Raw genomic sequence first — 17,745 nt, forward strand, 5'->3', positions numbered from 1 at the left:
GAGGTTTTGGGGGAATGCGTTAAGGGAACATTGCTGGGGCGACCGCTGCGCCTCCTCCCCCTTTCCGCAAGGGGCCGTGACCACCGTGGTCTCGGGCTTGTCACGGAGTTGCCTCCAACTCCAGGCCGGGGACGCGCCGGTGAGGTGCCTTTCCCACAGACGGGCTGCAGGGCTCGGCCCCTCTACCGCGCAGGAGACCCCCAGACATTTCACAAGAGTTTCGGGTGTGCATTTGTGTGTGCGCGCGCATGGCAGTTCTCCTTGCTGCAAAGTGCATTCTCGGGGCTGCACCGAGGAGTGGTGGGCGAGACCCCGCAGCTTTGTAGAGCCTTGTGCTTGTGTGTGATTGTTTAGTCTGCACCAGGTTTGAGCCCTCCAGCTGCTTGTCGCCACCCTCGCCCCTTTGCAAATTTGCAGGGAATTTGTTTCCAGTCTAGCCGTAAGGTTTGGCCTGCTTTTCCCTCGGGGCGGCCGAAAAGAAGTTGAAATAGTCACCACCCTCCACCCCAGGGGAAAACAAATTAAGCATTGACCGGCCCGCCTAGCTCCCTGATCTCTTTCTGCCCCGCCTCTCCGGCTGGGGACGAGGAGACAGTGGTGGTGTCCCCGGGAGAGCGAGAACCGAGCAGTGCGTAGCGTGTGCACCAAGATCGCGGCTTGGGGTGGGAGTGACGGGTGCTCCCGGCTTGTCAGTAGCTTTCCTGATACACCCTTCGAGAACTGTTTCACTGCCTTCTTTCCCAGCTTTCCCAGAGGCTGAAGCTGTGTCCTTTTTTTTAAAATCCTGCAGATGGTTACTGAGTATCTACTCTGGGCGCTGGGTGGAGGAGGCTGTTCTGCCCTCCCCTCGTGGGCAAACATTTGCTGAATGCCTAACTCACTCGTGTCTGCTTCCTCCTCTTCTTTCTCTTTCTTAATCCGGGTTTCTCCAGTTAAGTGAGTCTTTTTTCTTTCACACACGTACCCCCATCACTCTGGATTGCCTTGCCTTGGTGGCGGGGATTCCAGGCCCACGGTAACCTGGAACCCTGGGGGTCCGGGCCTGGCGGGCGGGGCACTGCTGTTCCGTTTTGAAGTGGAGCCGCCACGGGTCCGGCTTGCTGGAGTGGTTTAAAAAGCACTGCATATGCTGGAAGGTCACTTTTGCTTTCTCCTTTGTGAGAAAGAGATTGTGATTTGATGCGCTGTCAGCCAGTCGAGGGCATTATCCTGAGACAGTGCATCTTTCTCGCAGCCATTATGGAATAATTTATGTAGTCGATTCATGCATGTAATTTCATGATTGTGTAAATTTCGGTCATGAGATATTAAGTATTCTTATGCTCCTTTTTCCTGTCTACACTCTGCTCACCTCTCCTGGTGGTTAATGACTGAATCCTTTCTGGAAGAAATAGTAGACATACTCTTAAAACTCTAAGACCTAGATAATGTGCAGAGCTTGTGCATGATATGGAATAACTGGCAGTTTATTTTGCACCTCTTTAACTGGAATTTTTATACTCCTGCACTTTCATTTAGCCTCTGTTTCAGGTTATTTGGCTAGTTTTTCATTAAGTATCTTCAGTGAACAAAATTAGGTGACTAATAATAAACTTGTGGTCTTAAAGGGAGAAGTGAGTGGGAGCTATATTCTGACAAGTATTAACTATTTTCCTTTAGTAATTTTTGTTGTAGTTGAAGTAAGGCATTCATAAATATATGGTATATTTTAGGTGAAAGTTACACAAGAACTGAAAAACATTCAAGTTGAGCAGATGACAAAACTTCAAGCCAAACATCAAGCAGAATGTGATTTGCTTGAAGATATGAGGTAAGGTTATAGTAAATAGTTTGAGAATTTCTGTATCTCTGTTTCAAAGAACCTTTGAGTTACCAAGCCCCAGGAACTGATGATGGAATTTCCTTTTGGATTTCCTGCTTTAAGACTGTTAGAACTTTGACTCAGCTAGAATTTATAACTGGAACTAACACAATACAAACTTTTTTCCCTTTAGTGGGGGGAATCTATAATGTACACATACTGTTATGAAAAAAATAAGGTTTAAAAGTGTATCAGTTAAATTATAATCATCGAAGTAGAAATTCTTATTTAAACAATCATCCTGCTAAATTGTCAACATTTATTGACCTTAACGATTTCAAACATATTTTTAAACTGACACGCCTGGTTAATGGTTAATATCTGGGGGTGAGCCAGTCAACCTCGGATGAGTATATACTAGCTCTATTTGTTAGAACATGACAAATTATAACTTTGCCTTTGCACATTAAATTAGTGGGAAATGTATTTATCATATTTTATCATTAAAGTTACTTATATTCATAATCAAAATAACTTTGAATTTATTAGATAAGACATGTTGCCGTCATTGTGAAAATCAGTATCTTTCTTTACATAGGAAAGCATGACTAATTTTAATTGAAATAAATGCCACTATTTTATTTAACAGTCCTATAATACAAACTGACAGTTCAACAAACATATTTTAGTAAAGGATGGAAGATGATTTGCATGTTGAAACAGAGTGGCTGCAATTCTTATTTCCCTTTAGTAACACTTATCAAATTGGAATTGGGTCTGTAAGCCTCATCAGTTGCCTATTTTTCCTGTGGCTGACAAACTCACTTTGGTTTCATGAAAAATATTAACTGTATGTTGTTAACCCTAAAATTATTTGTGTTTGGAAAGCTGGATTTTTTGGAGACCAAAGATTTTAAAATTAAAGAGTTTTTTTCCTTCCCCATATTTGATTTATTTAGGTGCTATTTATCAGTATTTCTACTGTATTATACTTGTCTTTTCAAGGTTTTATAAAGCATATCAATGGTCTTATCCAAAGTTGGATGTACCGAGATTATTGTTTCCTAACTGAAAAATACTCTATTTTACTAATGTATTTGTTTCTTTCTGGTTTTCTTGTAGCCACAGAGAAAATTTTAGACTTAAATAATTGTGCAAGACACTTGAAACTCTTCTTATTGTTAAAAATTCAGTTTTTAACATCTATTAAGTGAACTAAGATATCTTAGTAGAATTATTTGAAAGTAATGAATTATCAGAAGCAGTTTAGGAAGTGAAGTGTATAAGCGAGGATCCTCTTTGCAGGATGGATGGTTGATGGTCATTAAGTTCTGTTGATTATACCTTCTAAAGACTTTTTGTTTGTATGCTTTTCTCTTCCCTGCCATTGCTTATACCTTGGTACAACTTACGATCAAGTATATGGACACACAGTCCATGCTGTTCAGTTGTTTTTATTATTGTTGACCCCATCACATTTCACTTGCGTATTGCAGTAATATTTCAATTATTGCAGTAGTGTTATCGTATCTTCCACCCCACAACCTTTCCTTTTAAATCTGTCTTCCGGATGGTCACCAGTTAGCTTTCTAAAAGCATTATTTATTCTGTATTAGGTTCTCTGTGGCCTTCTGAATAAAGATGAAACACTGTCATAGCATATATGGCCCTCTACAGCCTAGCTGCAAGCTTCCTTTCCTGGCTTAATTAACTACTATTTTATGCTCAAGCATCCTTCCTCCTTATTCCCCTTGCTTTGGCTGCTTTGAACTTCTGATTATCTAAATGTGCTCTACATTTATGCATTTGTGCTGCTCTCATTGCCTGTTGATACCATTCTTCTCACTTTTTCACCTGGTGAATTCTAGTTACCACTACGTTTTTGCAAGTTTGTTGTTCTCTGTGAACTGAATGAATTTGATTTTGCACACGCTTCTGGCTTCCCTCATGTGAATTCCTTGAAGTTGGGGCTAAGTCTTACTGATTTTTGTATGTTTGTACCCTTTGTTTAGGCTGGCAGGATTGTTAAATGAATGTAACTGGTTATATGTAAATGCACCTTTTTTGTTTTTAGGCTTATAATCTTCCTTTGTAAGGGGCTACAGTGGTGTCTGCTGGAGCTTGTGTTATACTTTGATTCATGTGGACATATAGTGTGGTATTTGATGTAGAATAAATCTGTATTTATATATAATATGTAAATACAGAGATCGTTGGTGCTCCAAGGATTAATGGATTTTTGTATTAAATTAATGGCATGAATCCTATGGAGTTGTGAGCAGAATACTGTATTACCTCCTAAACCTTGAATTTAGGTTTCTGATTGGCTTTTTTCTTTTTTAATGATAATAATAAATTGGAGGTTGAAAATTGTCTACTTGGTATTCATTATAACTTTGGTTGCTTGAGGAGGAAGGTAATCTGGCTTTTCTGTCCTAGCAAGTGAAATGACCTTTAAAAAGTTGATTAGAAATCTCTGAATTTGGTTTTCATATGTATTATATTGTAATGTAGCATGCCTACTTTTTCTTTTCTGAGGCTACTACCCTCCTTCCTGAAATCTCACAAACAGCACTCCTTACCTGTGCTCCCCCAACCAGTGATAATCTCAATTTAAGTTAGTATGAATTCAGTAAAAAAAGCACAAATAGCTTTTTATTAATATAAGGAAATTAGTAGTAGACAGAGAAGAGTTTTTATGATACAGTTTTTTTTCCTTTGCTCTTTTCCCCTTCAGTCCATTTGTTCTAGGGATGCATTTGGAAGCTGGTGTATTAGGAGTAAAATATGAGAAGGAAAAACAACTCATTTGTTGATCAGGGACATTTCATGCTTTGGGGAGATTTCATACTGTTTCCTGTTGATTTTTTCTGTCAGCAGTAGACAAACACACTTTATTTTCTTTTTGGTTTGTTATTATTTTCTATCTTTGCTTTCTAAGGCCACTTATAAATCAGTTTCTAAGTACCTCAGCCTATGTATTGTATATTAGTCTTATATATTTAGTATCTTTTATTCTTATGATATACTAAGTAAAGAAAGTTTTTTGCAGGGACCCAGGGTATAAAGAACTTTTTTAGTAGGTATTTTTAGGAGACTATTATGTAGCAGAAAAATTATAGAATTTGAGAGTCAGGTGGATTATCACATTTGTTGATTTTATACATGAAAATGGAAACTGAGAGCACAGTAAGATGAAGTGAATCATGTTGAAATACAGCTGTTTCTTCTAATTTCTAGATTAGAGCACTTTTCTCTATATCTGCATTTCCTAAGCTTTTAAATAAGGAACACTTCATGGGTCCCTATTTTTGAAACTTTTTGCCTGTCAAAAGTATATTTTAATTCATAATTTCTTTTATTTTTCATTTTTCATACATTAAGCTGTCCATCATCTTTGAATCCATATTTTAAAACTACTAGTATGAGTCCAGTGAAAGGAAAAGATACTTAAAACTTTACCTCAGAAAGGCTGAATGTATGGTTTCTCATAGAATTTCTGAAAAATTGAAACTGGAAGCATCTGTCCTTCCTTTGTAGACACCTCCAGGTCTAGTGACCTCAAGTGAGGAATTATATGTCACCTTCTCTAAACTACAGGTTTGTCGGAGTCACTGGGGATTGGATTCTGAAGGCTCTTTATGGATGCTCTCAGATGTTTGTCTTATAGACTGTTATATCTAGAAAGGAACCTTAGAAATAATCTGATCTAGAGGGTATTAAGAAATTAGGTTTATTGAGATATAATTCACATACCATACAATTAACCCACTTAAAATTTTTTTAGTATATTTACAGGGTTGTACAACCATCACCACACTTTAATTAGAACATTTTTGTCCCCCATAGAATAAACTGTACCTATTAGCAGTTACTTCCTGTCAACTCTAATCTGAAGCAATTACTTTCTCTCTCTCTAGAAATGGGGTCTATATAAATGGAATTATACAGTATGTAGACTTTTGTTCTTGGCTTTTACTTAACGTAATGTTTTCAGGGGTCACCCATGTTATAGCATCAGTATTTCATTCCTTTTCATTGCTGAATAATATTCCATTGTATGGACTAAAACACCACATTTTATTAATCTGTTACTTGATGGACTTTTTGGGTATTATAAATAGTGCTTCTTTGAACATTCGTATACAGATTTTTGTTTGAACATATGTTTTCATTTATCTTGTGTAAATACCTACTAGTGGAATTGCTGGGTTATATGGTAATTCTATGTTTAACTTTTTGAGGAACTTGAAAACTGTCTGCCAAAGTGGAGGTGCCATTTTATATTCCCACTAGCAATAATGTATGAGGGTTCCAGTTTCTCCACATCCTTAGTGCTTACTATTTGTCTTTTGATTATAGCCATTCTAGTGGGTGTGAAGTGGTATCATATTGTGGCTTTGATTTATATTTCTGTAATAGCTTATGATGTTGAGCATTTTTACATGTGTTTATTGGTCATTTGTATGTTTTCTTTGGAGACATGTCCATGCAAATCCTTTTCCCATTTTTCAGTTGGGTTATTTGTCTTTTTTTGAGTTGTAAGAGTCGTGTGTGTGTGTGTGTGTATATACATTTATTAGCTGTATGATTTGAAAATATATGTATTTGCATATTTTTCCTAATCTGGAAGAATCATCTGAGGGGATTATTTGATGCACGAAATTTTGAGAACCACTGAAGTGATGGAAAGAATAAAGACTGTGAAGATAGACAAGAGATTGAAACCCAGCTCTGTCACTTATTAGCTGGGTAATCTTGGACAAGTTCTAAGGTTCTCTGAGCCTCATATTTCATGTATGTAGAACAAGGTTAATGCCTGCCTTTTTGCTTTTTTGTAAAAGTTAAGTGAGATGTGAAATGCCCAGCATGATAGGTATTCAGCATAGGTAGCTATTATTGTTAGTGGAAATTGAAGCCCTGGAAGGATTTTGTTTTATTCAAGGTAACAAAGGAAGTTATTGTGTTTCATTAATTCTAAGAAGCACAGTTTTTACATTCTTACATTTCTGAAATCCAGATACATCTTAGAATTGCTTTGGCCTTTATGCAGTTGTCATTGTCTCTTTATGTGTAAAATTTGGAACAGGCTCGTAAGAAAATCCCAGAGATTGTGGTTGGAATATAAATAAATGTTGGATCATGCTTTTGATGACACAGAGGATGATATTGTATGGAAAACCATGGGCATCAATGAATGATTCAAAAAAGTGATTCAGAAGAGTTTGGCTCTGAATGTGACCAATTTTCTCACCAATTTATTTCATTTATCCTTTAAAAATTACACACAAGAGTAATGTATGCAAAGAATCTTAAGTTTAAAAGAGCTCTTTTAATAAGTGTAAATGGAAATTGTAAGTGCTAGGGTATTATATCAGTTTAGTTAGCAGCACTTTTTCTTACTGGGACATAATGTGTCTTGCAGTCAGGTATTTTAGATGGGTTGAAAACTGGAAGTAGCAGATCAGGTACTGGACCCCCAGTTCTTTCATTCATTCAGCAGTCATTACTGATTCTCAATCCAGTGTTCTTTCAGTTTAGAACTTAAAAATGACGTGAATCATGAGAGGGAGAAATTTTTAAAAACAGGGCTGCAAGGAGAAAGATTAAGTAGGACCATACTTAATGTTTTTTTGAAAGGAAAAAAATAAAAGATAACTTGATTAAATTTAAAAGGCAGTGTGGAAATTCAACTGACTAGATGAATTTAAATTTTGAATAGATACTTGTACGTTATGATGAGTTATGGAGGGAGAGACTAAGAATGGGAGATACAAACTAGGCAGAGGGGGAAATAGGGCAGTCTGGTTTGAGAGGGTCTATACAGTGAAACTTTTTGTCATAGATCACTGCTTACTGAACTGAAAGAGTCAAGGTTTTAATGATACCTCTTCCTGTTGCTATTTAATGGTTTATGAACTCATAAACCGTTGTTCATAGCTTCTTATCTGCTCCTAAAATTGGAATATTTGGTTTTGAATGGGATAGCCATTGCAGCCCACTTCAGGAGAGTTTGGTTTATGATTTGTAGACCTGAACTAAAGATACTTTCATGAGTCAAATGGAGTTAAATTAAGGATTAACAATGAAAGTTACCTACCGCTAGGTTTAAGAATAGAAGTGTTGAAGAATTTTTGTGTGTACTTTTCATTAATTTGGTCTCTTTACCCATACTCGGGTATACATGTATGAGAGGTGATGAAGGTGATAAATGTGGTAGGGTAGTTGTGACATACTGGAACAGCACTAGCATAGAGGCATACAATTCAGATGCAAGTCCTAGTCCTCAGTCTCTTTAACTGTGTGACTTTGGCCACAAGTCACTTAAACTTTTCTTAGCTTCACATTTCTCATCTGTAAAATGGTAAAAATTATAATACTTTATACAGTTACTTTGATAATTAAAGTAATTCATACAGAAGCTCTTTCATTGTGTGCAGAACACAACAGAGCTCAGTAAATGCATGTGGACTGCAATTTTGTGAAATGATTGAGGACGTCAATTCAGAAATTATGGTCTGTGACCTACTCATCCCCTAAGGAGTTAAGCTATAGGTTAAAAAATGTACTGAACCTCAGAGATAAACTCTTTAAGTAATACTAAGGAATTCCTTCAAGTTGAGCAGTCTTAGGTATCTTCCATCTTCCTGTGTGTTGGTAATGATTCTCCTCATGATTGCTAGATGGTTTCTGCAACTCTTAAGCATAATATTCTCATCCAACAATGTTGAGTGGAAGAAGAGGAGGAATGGACGGTTTCTCCTTATGCAAATTTTCCCTTCCTTCCTCCCTTCCCTCTTACCTTATATTAGAGAGGAAAAAAGTCCCAGTTTTCTGTGCATGCCTTAGCTGCAAAGGTGGCTGGGAATGTGATTATCTTCTTGGAGAGGGGGTCTTGCCAGTAAGAAAGAAGGTATTGTGGCAGTATTATGGCTTTTGCCCATTATTGTTTGCTCTGTTTGCCATAGGGATCCATTTCGAATTTACTCCTAATTTCCCATAGAAGCATAAAAAATATGTTGAGGGTTAGATTAGGAAAGATATAGCTGGAAGTCCAGTTGTCCCGAGCATACTGGGAATAAGGAACTCCTTATAAACCGTTTGTATCCTCTCCTCCCAGTTCCTTTTGAATTCAGTGTCTTAGGTGAGGAGGTTTTTGTGTTTGCCATAGGTGATGTGTCAGTAGGCCAGTGACCTTAGTAATACAGGAGTGGTTAAATATCTTGCCACTTCTGGTCTTCTGATTGGAGAAATGGTGATCTGAGGGCCCTCTGGGCAGTTGTGTATTTGCTAAACTCCTTTTACTTTTCAGGTGAAAGTATTAATAAGTGGTGAACATGGCTAAACTGAAAGCAGAGGACAAATAAGAACTAGAATTACTCCTAGGTGAATAGAATGCTCCATATTAATTAATTCAGTCTTGAAAGTGCAAAGTATGAAGCCTTTTTACCTGAGGAGGCCTCTATGGTGGTAGTTGATGTTTTTCTTTGTAAATTGTTCAAATGCTCACTTGAATCCCACAGGGATCTGCTGTTCTGTTTTGTTGGTGTCAGCGTTCAGGAATGATCTGATGTATAAGCAGGAGTTACAGTTTGTAAGTCTGGTTTGTGCTGTTGGTTCTTCAGTGACTAATTTGGGAACTAGGCACAGAAACTTGTAACCCCCTCCTTTGTTCCATTGCTGCAAATTTCCTGTCATGTGTTGGTCAGGAATAACTCAGTAGAACCTCAACTGATACTTTGATTTCATTTTATTGTCTTTGCCTTGTTCCTTGGTTACGCTTTAACATTTCCTTTAATCTCCTTCTTGGCATTCAGGTATGAGTGTCTTGTCATTCAGATGTTTTCTGTTTTGTGAACTTTGAAATAATCACAATTCAAAAAGAAAATGTTATTTTTGGTATTATGAGTAGTATTACCATGTCTGTGGTCCCACAGGGAACAATTGTGAGTGTATATTCCCTGATTATATTTTAGTGGTTAAGTTTTTCCTCCTATTGGTGACTGGAGAATGGGGGTGAGTGAGACAGACTTTTTATTGTATACCTTTTTTAGTGTGTTTGAATTTTGAACCATGTGACTATTACTCTCAGAACTAGAGTTAAATGGTTCAGTATTGGTAAACATATTATTGCATGTCTGTTAACATAACAGATATTGTAAAAGTTTATATTAGCTGATGCTAAAATATCATTTTTTACTTTTAATTAGTGTTCAGTGAAGTTATTTTTATCATTAATAACTTTACAATTTATTTCTAGTATGTACAAGTATTAAGAATGGTTGATTTACAAACTTCTTTTCATAAACTGGTCTACAGCTGGTTGTTCAGAGTTCAGAGTTGGGGAAACAGGCTTTGTATACTACTGTGTTTCTCTCTTTCTGTATTCTGTACCCAAAAGCAAATTCATTAGGTGGTTAGACTCCTGTCCAGCCTCAAATTTAATTTATCTGATTTCATCCGAAGGTTTAACATTATAATAATAATTTAAAATACTGTTTCTGTGGTATTTTGCATTATTAACTAACTTTCTCCATGGGGTAATTGTTTTGTCAGTTTTGTAGTGGTGTTTTATGTAATAGTTTTTTTGAGCTGTGTTAAGCTCATTGAATATTTTTAGTGTTCTGTGGTCTTCTCTTGCTTGCTTATTTATTTTCTCTTACATGTTTAGCTATACCTCTGGTTTCAAGCTGTTGTTCTAGGTGTTACACTCTGCATCTTTAATTCATCACTGTATACCTTGAGTTAATATTATACCACTTAACATAAGACACTTTAAACAGTTACAGTACCAGTTACCGCGTTCTAGACTTTGTTCTTCGTATTTATAAACCTTATAATACAATGTTAGTTTTAAAGAGATTAGGAGAAGGAAAGTCTTTTATATTTACCAATTTTGGCTGTCCTCTTTCCTTACTGAGACCAACACATAGGCTTGAATTTCCATCTGGTATAATTTCCTTTTGGGCTGAAGAACTTCGTTCAGCATTTTTAGTTCACTTCTGCTGGTGACTGTTATCTTAGTTTTCACTTACCTGAAAATGTCTTTCTTTCACCCTCAGTTTTGGAAGATAATTTTTGCTGGATATAGAATTCTGGGTTCACAGTGGGCCCTCCATTGTCTTCTGGCCTTCATTGTTTCTGATGAGAAGTTAGCTATTATTTACACACCTGTTCTCTTCTATGTAATGTGCCCTTTTTTCCACTTCATCTTTAGTTTTTCCAGCTTGAATGTCATGTGACTAGTGGGATACCCTTGTAAGGATCTTGTTTGTGGTTCATGGAACTTTTTGAATAATAGGTGATGCTTTTCAATAAACCCAGGAAATTTTGGACCATTATTTCATTATTTCTTCAAATATTTTTTTGTGCCCCATTCTTTCCTTTTTGGAGTCTAATTACACATGTTAAACTATTTATGATAATCTGTGTTGTTCAAATGGGATAATTTCTGTCGATCTGTTTTCTGGCTCATTGGTCCTTTCTTGTAATTTTCAATCTACTTTTAAGCCCCATCTAGGGAACTTCTCATTTCTGATATTGTAACTTTAAGTGCTTGAATGTATTTATAATAGCTATTTAAAAGCTCTTGGCTTCTGTTTTTAACATTAGAGTCATCTCGTGGTCTGTTTCTATTGACTGCTTTCCTCCCCTTGCTTATGGGTCATATTTTCCTGCTTGTTTTCCTCTCTAGTAATTTTTGATTATTTGGACATTATGGATGACACATCATAGGAAGTCTTAATTGTGGTGTGTTTCTTTAAAGAGTGAAATTTGGGGTTTTCAGCTGAAGGCCTGAGTGCCAAGGTATGCAGCAGTGTCTCCACTCTGACTGAACTGGAGTCCACTTGGTCTCCCAGCAGTGTGCAACTTCTGGTATCTGTGCAGTTCTCAGGACCGCAGCAGTGACTGCTAGGCTTCATGGAGTCTCACCCTGGCTTATGTGTAGCCCTGTATTCAGCAAAGGGTACTCAGGGAATCCCCATGAAGATTTCTGCTCCCCACCCCTTCTGCATTGTTGTGTCTTCCGCAGTATTTTGTCTTATAAATTCTTGCCATGGCAGTAGCCCAGAGCTCTGATGTCTGCATCTCAGTTTAGTGAGACCATCGTGCTTGGCTTAGTCTCCACTTCCTGTGGTGCAGTTGGGAAAGTGTCCTCAGTAGAAAGTTGGAGCAAATGTGGTCCACACCTGTGCTGCTAGGTGTTTAAGTCCTGAAAATAGTAGGGTCATGTGTTTTGTTCAGTTTTATAGACGTTACTTGAGGGAGGGCTAGTCTGGTTTCAGCTATTTTATTGGGCTAGAAATAGAAGTCTATTTTTCAAATGTATTTGTAGAAAATATTTGTCTTTAGTATATAAGTAAGATTATATGTCTATACATACTTAATACTTATATTATCTTAATCTTCTGCTTTTGTGTATATGAGTTTGGATATTCCATATATAAATATATGTAAGCACAGGAAGCCTTATGATGATATAATTCAAATACCATGTAATTCACTCATTTAAAGTGTATAATCAGTAGCTTTTAGTATATTCACAGAGTTGTGTGTCCGTTACCACAGTTTTAGAATATTTTTGTCACCACAAAAAGAAACCCTGCACCCCTTAGCCACCACCCTTCCCCCCATTTGCCCAGCCCTAGGCAACCACTATTCTATCTGCTTTCTATAGATGTACTTGTTCTGGACATTTCATATTAAATGGTATCATACAATATGTGGTCTGTTGTGACTGGCTTTTTTACTTAGCATGATGTTTCCAGGGTTCATTAATGTTGTAGCACCTGTAAATGCTTCATTCCTTTTTATTGCCAAATAATATTCCATTGTTTGGCTATACCACATTTTATTAATCCATTCACCAGTTGATGTACATTTGGGTTGTTTCACTTTTCACTTTTATGAGTAATGCTTCTATGAACATTTGCATATAAGTGTTTTCATGTACATGTGTTTTCATTTCTCTTGGGTATATGCCTAGAAGTCAGATTGCTCAGTAATGTTACTCTGTGTTTGACTGAGGAACCGCCAGACTGTTTTCCAAAAGGACTGTACCATTTTACATTCATTCCTACCATGTATGAGAGTTCTGATTTCTCCACATCTAATCAACACTTTTTGTTGAATATTAGTTATATCTCAAAGCCTCCAGCAGCTCTGCATTCTATTATTATTATTACTATTGTTGTTATTATTCCCAATTGATAGAGTGAAGAGACTGCAGCTTAGAATGGTTAATTGACTTGCCCAGGGTCAGAGAACTAAGAAATGGAAGAACTGGGTTTGAACCTGAGTGTATGCCTGACTTAAAATTTAAGTTATTTCTCTCATTGGAAACTCTCTAAAGGCATATGATACAGCAGTTGAAATCAAGTGAAATTTTCATAGTATTTCCAAGCAGCAAGAAAGCCTATGTAGGCAGATAGTTTCTCAGCCTTTATTTGATCTTGGCAGGAATCCATTTACCATAAGACCATCATTTCCCTGGTTTTGATAGCTGTACTGAGTTTTTTTTAAACAGAATTATTTTAAATATTTGGGGGCACTGTGTTTTCAGTGCTTACCATGTCCAGACATTGTGGATGAGGTATAGTATCTTGTTTCAAGAATTTCACTTAGAATAGATACCAAAGGAGAGGTGTAAGATTCAGTGCCTAGAAGATCTTTAGTCTGGCTGATTTGTATGAGGGATGGAAGAAGATCTAGGGTTTGGAGTTGCATGTTTTTTCAGATTGTTGAAGGACTGTGTGAAACACTGAACTTTTAGGATCTCTTGGCTCTTCTGATAATTGTATCTGGGGTTTAGGTTATATTTTGAGATAGTTCCATAGTTGAAAATGCCTTGTCTGTCTTTCTTGTTACAATTAAGACCAGGAGGTTTTGTGGTGACTCAAAGCATACAAAGTTTCTAAATAGAGCTTAAATCTTACTGTGCAGCAAGGTTTTTCCCTCTGTCAATCAAATTGTTTGTTTTTGACCTTTTGGTAATATACCTAAAATAAAATAGACTTCATAAAAATAAGCTCTTATTGGGTGGTAGAAATGTGTATAATCTCAGGATAGTGTATATTAGTTGGTAAGATAACTTTAATAAAAATAATTCTTGTAACCAATAAGTTACATGTAAAATTACAAGTGATTGGGATGGTTGTTACTTAGAAAATAAATAGCTGTTCGCCAATTACATTGTTTCATTTTGTATGGCAGTATGCATGAAGACAAATATTCTTCTGAGAAGACATAATAATCCTAAATTTACTTTCAGAAAAATAACCAGATTTTCAAAGTTCCATTATAAAACTTTGCTAACATTTTTAAATGGCTTTGACAATGGCCTGTTTTGTTAATGTGGTTCCCTTGGTCATTGACCTAGGCCTATTCTTGGTATATTAGTACACATGCATTAAAATTAAACCTTCAGATTTATATGCTATACATCATATGGTTTTAAGGAAGGAGGAAGCAAGGTAAAAGACCTCAGTGTTTAATTTAATGTGAGTAACTGCCAGGCAGAAGGCTGTAAAAGATTTATGATGTGTCTTCTAAATGTACAGTGTAATTCAAGAGTGAGAATAAGATGTGTCTTTCTCTAAAGGTGGTTAAAGACAAATGATGTAGTAAAGAGTTGTTAACTTTTATTTGCATCCTTTAGTAATAGCAAAAATTTTCATTTGATTAAGAAGTCTGATATGTGTTCTCTGCCATGATCCTAAAGGCATGTGTGTTCTGCTTTAATAAAAGATATTTGACTAATTAATGTCTCCCACTGTTTACCTGGCAAAGAAAAAAACGTGGCGTCTTAAATTGGGTCTTAAATATGAAATATCATAGATTAAAACATTTAAAGTCATGATGTTAAAAGGTGAACTTGATTATGGATTTCCTGATAAGATGATTTTGGCAACTTGATCTGTATTGATACATCTTAACGGAAAGTAATTTTTTTACTTAAATGCAATTTTAGTTGGGGGTTTTAACCCCCTCTTCCCCAGATCTTTTGTGTGTGTGGGCATGAGATCAACACTTGAAAAATGAGAGGACACAGTAATCATCTATCATCATGCAATTTTTATTAAATTAATCTAAATACTATTTAAAGGATGTTGTAAGTAAGAATGAGAACCTCTGTTCTAGGAGCTATCACAGTGTGGAATGCTTTCAGATCTTCTCCCTGACCTTAAGCATTCCAGGAAATGCTGCTTTAGCTAAGAGATTCTACAGGAGAGGTGGATTTCCAAGACGTGTAAGATTGTCAGTTGGATAACCCAACCTGGAATAATTGAGAGTGGATTTATAGGCTGAAAATGTCAGTGAAATAATGGGTAATTTTTCAAGTTTTATTTTACTTTTAGCACAACCCTGTTGGATGTGTAAGAGGGTGGTGGTGTGGCTTATTACTGTTTTCTCCCTTCTTTTATATGTGTATGGTTAAAAAAATATTATATATATATATATGTATATAAAGTGTACATTTTGGCCCTGGACTATTATCAGTGCTAACTGGGAACTTATATAAAGTGCACTTTCTCTGGCTTTCTCCCAAACCCCAATCACCAGCTCTGGGGATGGGGCCCAGCAGTCTGTATAAGCCCTTTTAGGTGATTCTCATGTATGTTGAAATTTGAGGACCACTGTTATAAACTATCATAACTATTGCTTACAGTGGTGTTTTATTGTTTACTTACTGAATACTTAACTAATGCATTGTTGATATTTGACCGCTTCCAAAATTTTAGTTTAGACAATACTGCAATGAATTATTTTGCACAAACACACAATATCCAAGGCCCTTAACAATCAATAGTTTGCTGACTTTATTGTCTTAAGCTTTCCAGGTTGCTCTTCTGTTAATAACATACTTACACATCTATTATTGCCTTTAAATCTCAGCAACTCAAGAAGTAGGTATTATTATTCACTTCATATAGGTGAGGAATCCTAAGCCTAGAGAAATTCACTAATTTGTCCAAGATCACAATTTTTAATTTTTAAATATTTTATTAAAGTTGTATGTTAAGAATGTTTTTATTTGAGAAGCCTTTTCTGTACCACCCTTCTCTTGTTCCTTTTTAGGTATCCTTCCTCTGTGTAGAGTTGGAATAATGGATTATCTAGCTAAGTGGGCTGTAACAGAATAAATAGTACTTGAAATATGAGATGGGGGAGAAAATTGCACTTACCAGAACTCCTTTCTGGGGTAACTGAGAGAAATGAGCAGAATCAGGGTCTTGTTGGGTTGTGTGTGTGGGTGAGACACACAGAGAGAGAGAGAGAGAGAGGTAGAGAGAAGTAGAGAAAGGGAGAGGGAGAGATCAAGAGATCACAAGGGATACACTTAATTGCTTGTTAAGAAGACTGAGTAAAGTTAAGTATAACAATAAGTTTTACTTAGTAGGATATGTAAGTTCGGCACCAGAGCTGCAAAGTTGGGAAAGAGAAGAACGCTGTGCTGTGCAACTAATAGCCCTTATTCACTGCCCCTCCTCTTGTAGGCAGCGGTCTGCCTCCTTTATAAAAAGATGAATACCAATGAACTTGAGGAGGTGCCTGATGACCTTGCCTGGGAGGGAGCCTGTGTTTTTTAGGACTTTGTGGATGTGCTTCCATAATATTGTGCTTGTCATTGTCAGAGCATTTATCAAAGTGTATATTGATTGTCTGGGTGCTTTGCTTTTGTATGTCTTTTCCTTACAGACTGTAGACTTTTGAGAGCAAGATTGTATCTTTTATCTTTATGTATTTTCCAGCCTGGTACATAGTTGCCGAAAAACTGTTTGTTACTAAATAAAATATTGTTGACCAAATCGGTATTTACTAATTTGAAAATGTAGACTTCTCACTGTTTTTAAACTCATTTTCCCCCTTTTTTTTACATAAAGACCATATACTACACTAATTTTCAGTGTAGCACAGTGGTTGATATTCTTATTCACTTTCTGGCATATGTAACTGTCTTTTTAGGATAAATTTCTGGAAGTAGAGTTGTTGAGTCAAACATTGTACTGTTTAAATAGTGTTTATACTTACTGCCATATCATCCAGCTCCCCACTCCCACCATCCTATGGAGTGACTTATTCACAGATGTGGCAGTAGAATTATCCTCATTATTCAAATGTTGTTTTAATATTAGCATTCTAATAGGCAAACCAGTCTTTTTGTTTGAATCTGGATTTTTTTGGTTATTAGCAATGTTGGATTTTATTTTCATGTTTGTCTATTTTCCATTATTTTACATACTAATCAACTATTGTGTCTTTGTCTATTTGGGCTGTTATAACAAAATACCACAGACTGGGTGGCTATAAACAACAGAAATTTGCTGCTCACAGTTCTGGAGGCTGGGAATTCAAGATACAAGTGCTGGCATGGTAGTGTTCTCTAGTGAGGGCCCCCGTCCTTGTTCGTAGCTGGCACCTTCTCACACAGATCCTCACATGGCTGGAGGGCCAAGTGGTTCTCTTCACCCTCGTGACTTTAGCACTTCCCAAAGACCCCACCTGTTACTACCATCATGTTGGGCATTAGGATCCCAGTTTCAGACCATAGCGTGTCCTTAACCTAATTTTCTGTTTGAATATTGGGAGTTTTGTAGGAGTTTTTATATTTTAGGCTTTTACTTTGTTTATTTCTAATACTTTCCCTGAGTTTGTTTGCTTTTTAACTTAGCTTTTTTTAACCTACAAATTTTAAATCAAGGCTGATACATACTTAAAAGACACATGTAAAAAAGATGATACTGAAAGTTGAAAATAAAGCAATAAAATATTTTAGATGATACTTTTAAATAGAGAAATGATATTCCATTATCAGATAAAGTAAAATTGAAGTCTAATCATTAATAGGGATAAAGATATTTAAAGATAAAATGGAATAATCCATCTGGAAGATAAAGTAAGCATGAAGGTTTTATTTACCTAATAACATAAAAACTCAAATT

At 36.3% G+C, this 17,745-nt stretch overlaps 1 protein-coding gene across 3 annotated transcripts in view; it reads left to right on the top strand.

Annotated features, from left to right (window-relative positions):
• Positions 1-17,745, top strand: part of FCHSD2 (FCH and double SH3 domains 2) — a 332,094-nt gene that overhangs the window by 10,838 nt on the left and 303,511 nt on the right. For 2 of the 3 annotated variants that reach the window (XM_073216029.1, XM_073216028.1), the window contains exon 2: positions 1,713-1,810. In XM_073216029.1, the coding sequence (XP_073072130.1) occupies positions 1,713-1,810 (98 nt within the window). Of the gene's footprint in view, positions 1-1,712; positions 1,811-17,745 lie in introns of those variants that run through there. The other variant, XM_073216030.1, reaches the window with a different exon arrangement.

The sequence above is a fragment of the Manis javanica genome, chromosome 11 (genome assembly GCF_040802235.1).
Source record: "Manis javanica isolate MJ-LG chromosome 11, MJ_LKY, whole genome shotgun sequence".
Taxonomy (NCBI): Eukaryota; Metazoa; Chordata; class Mammalia; order Pholidota; family Manidae; genus Manis; species Manis javanica.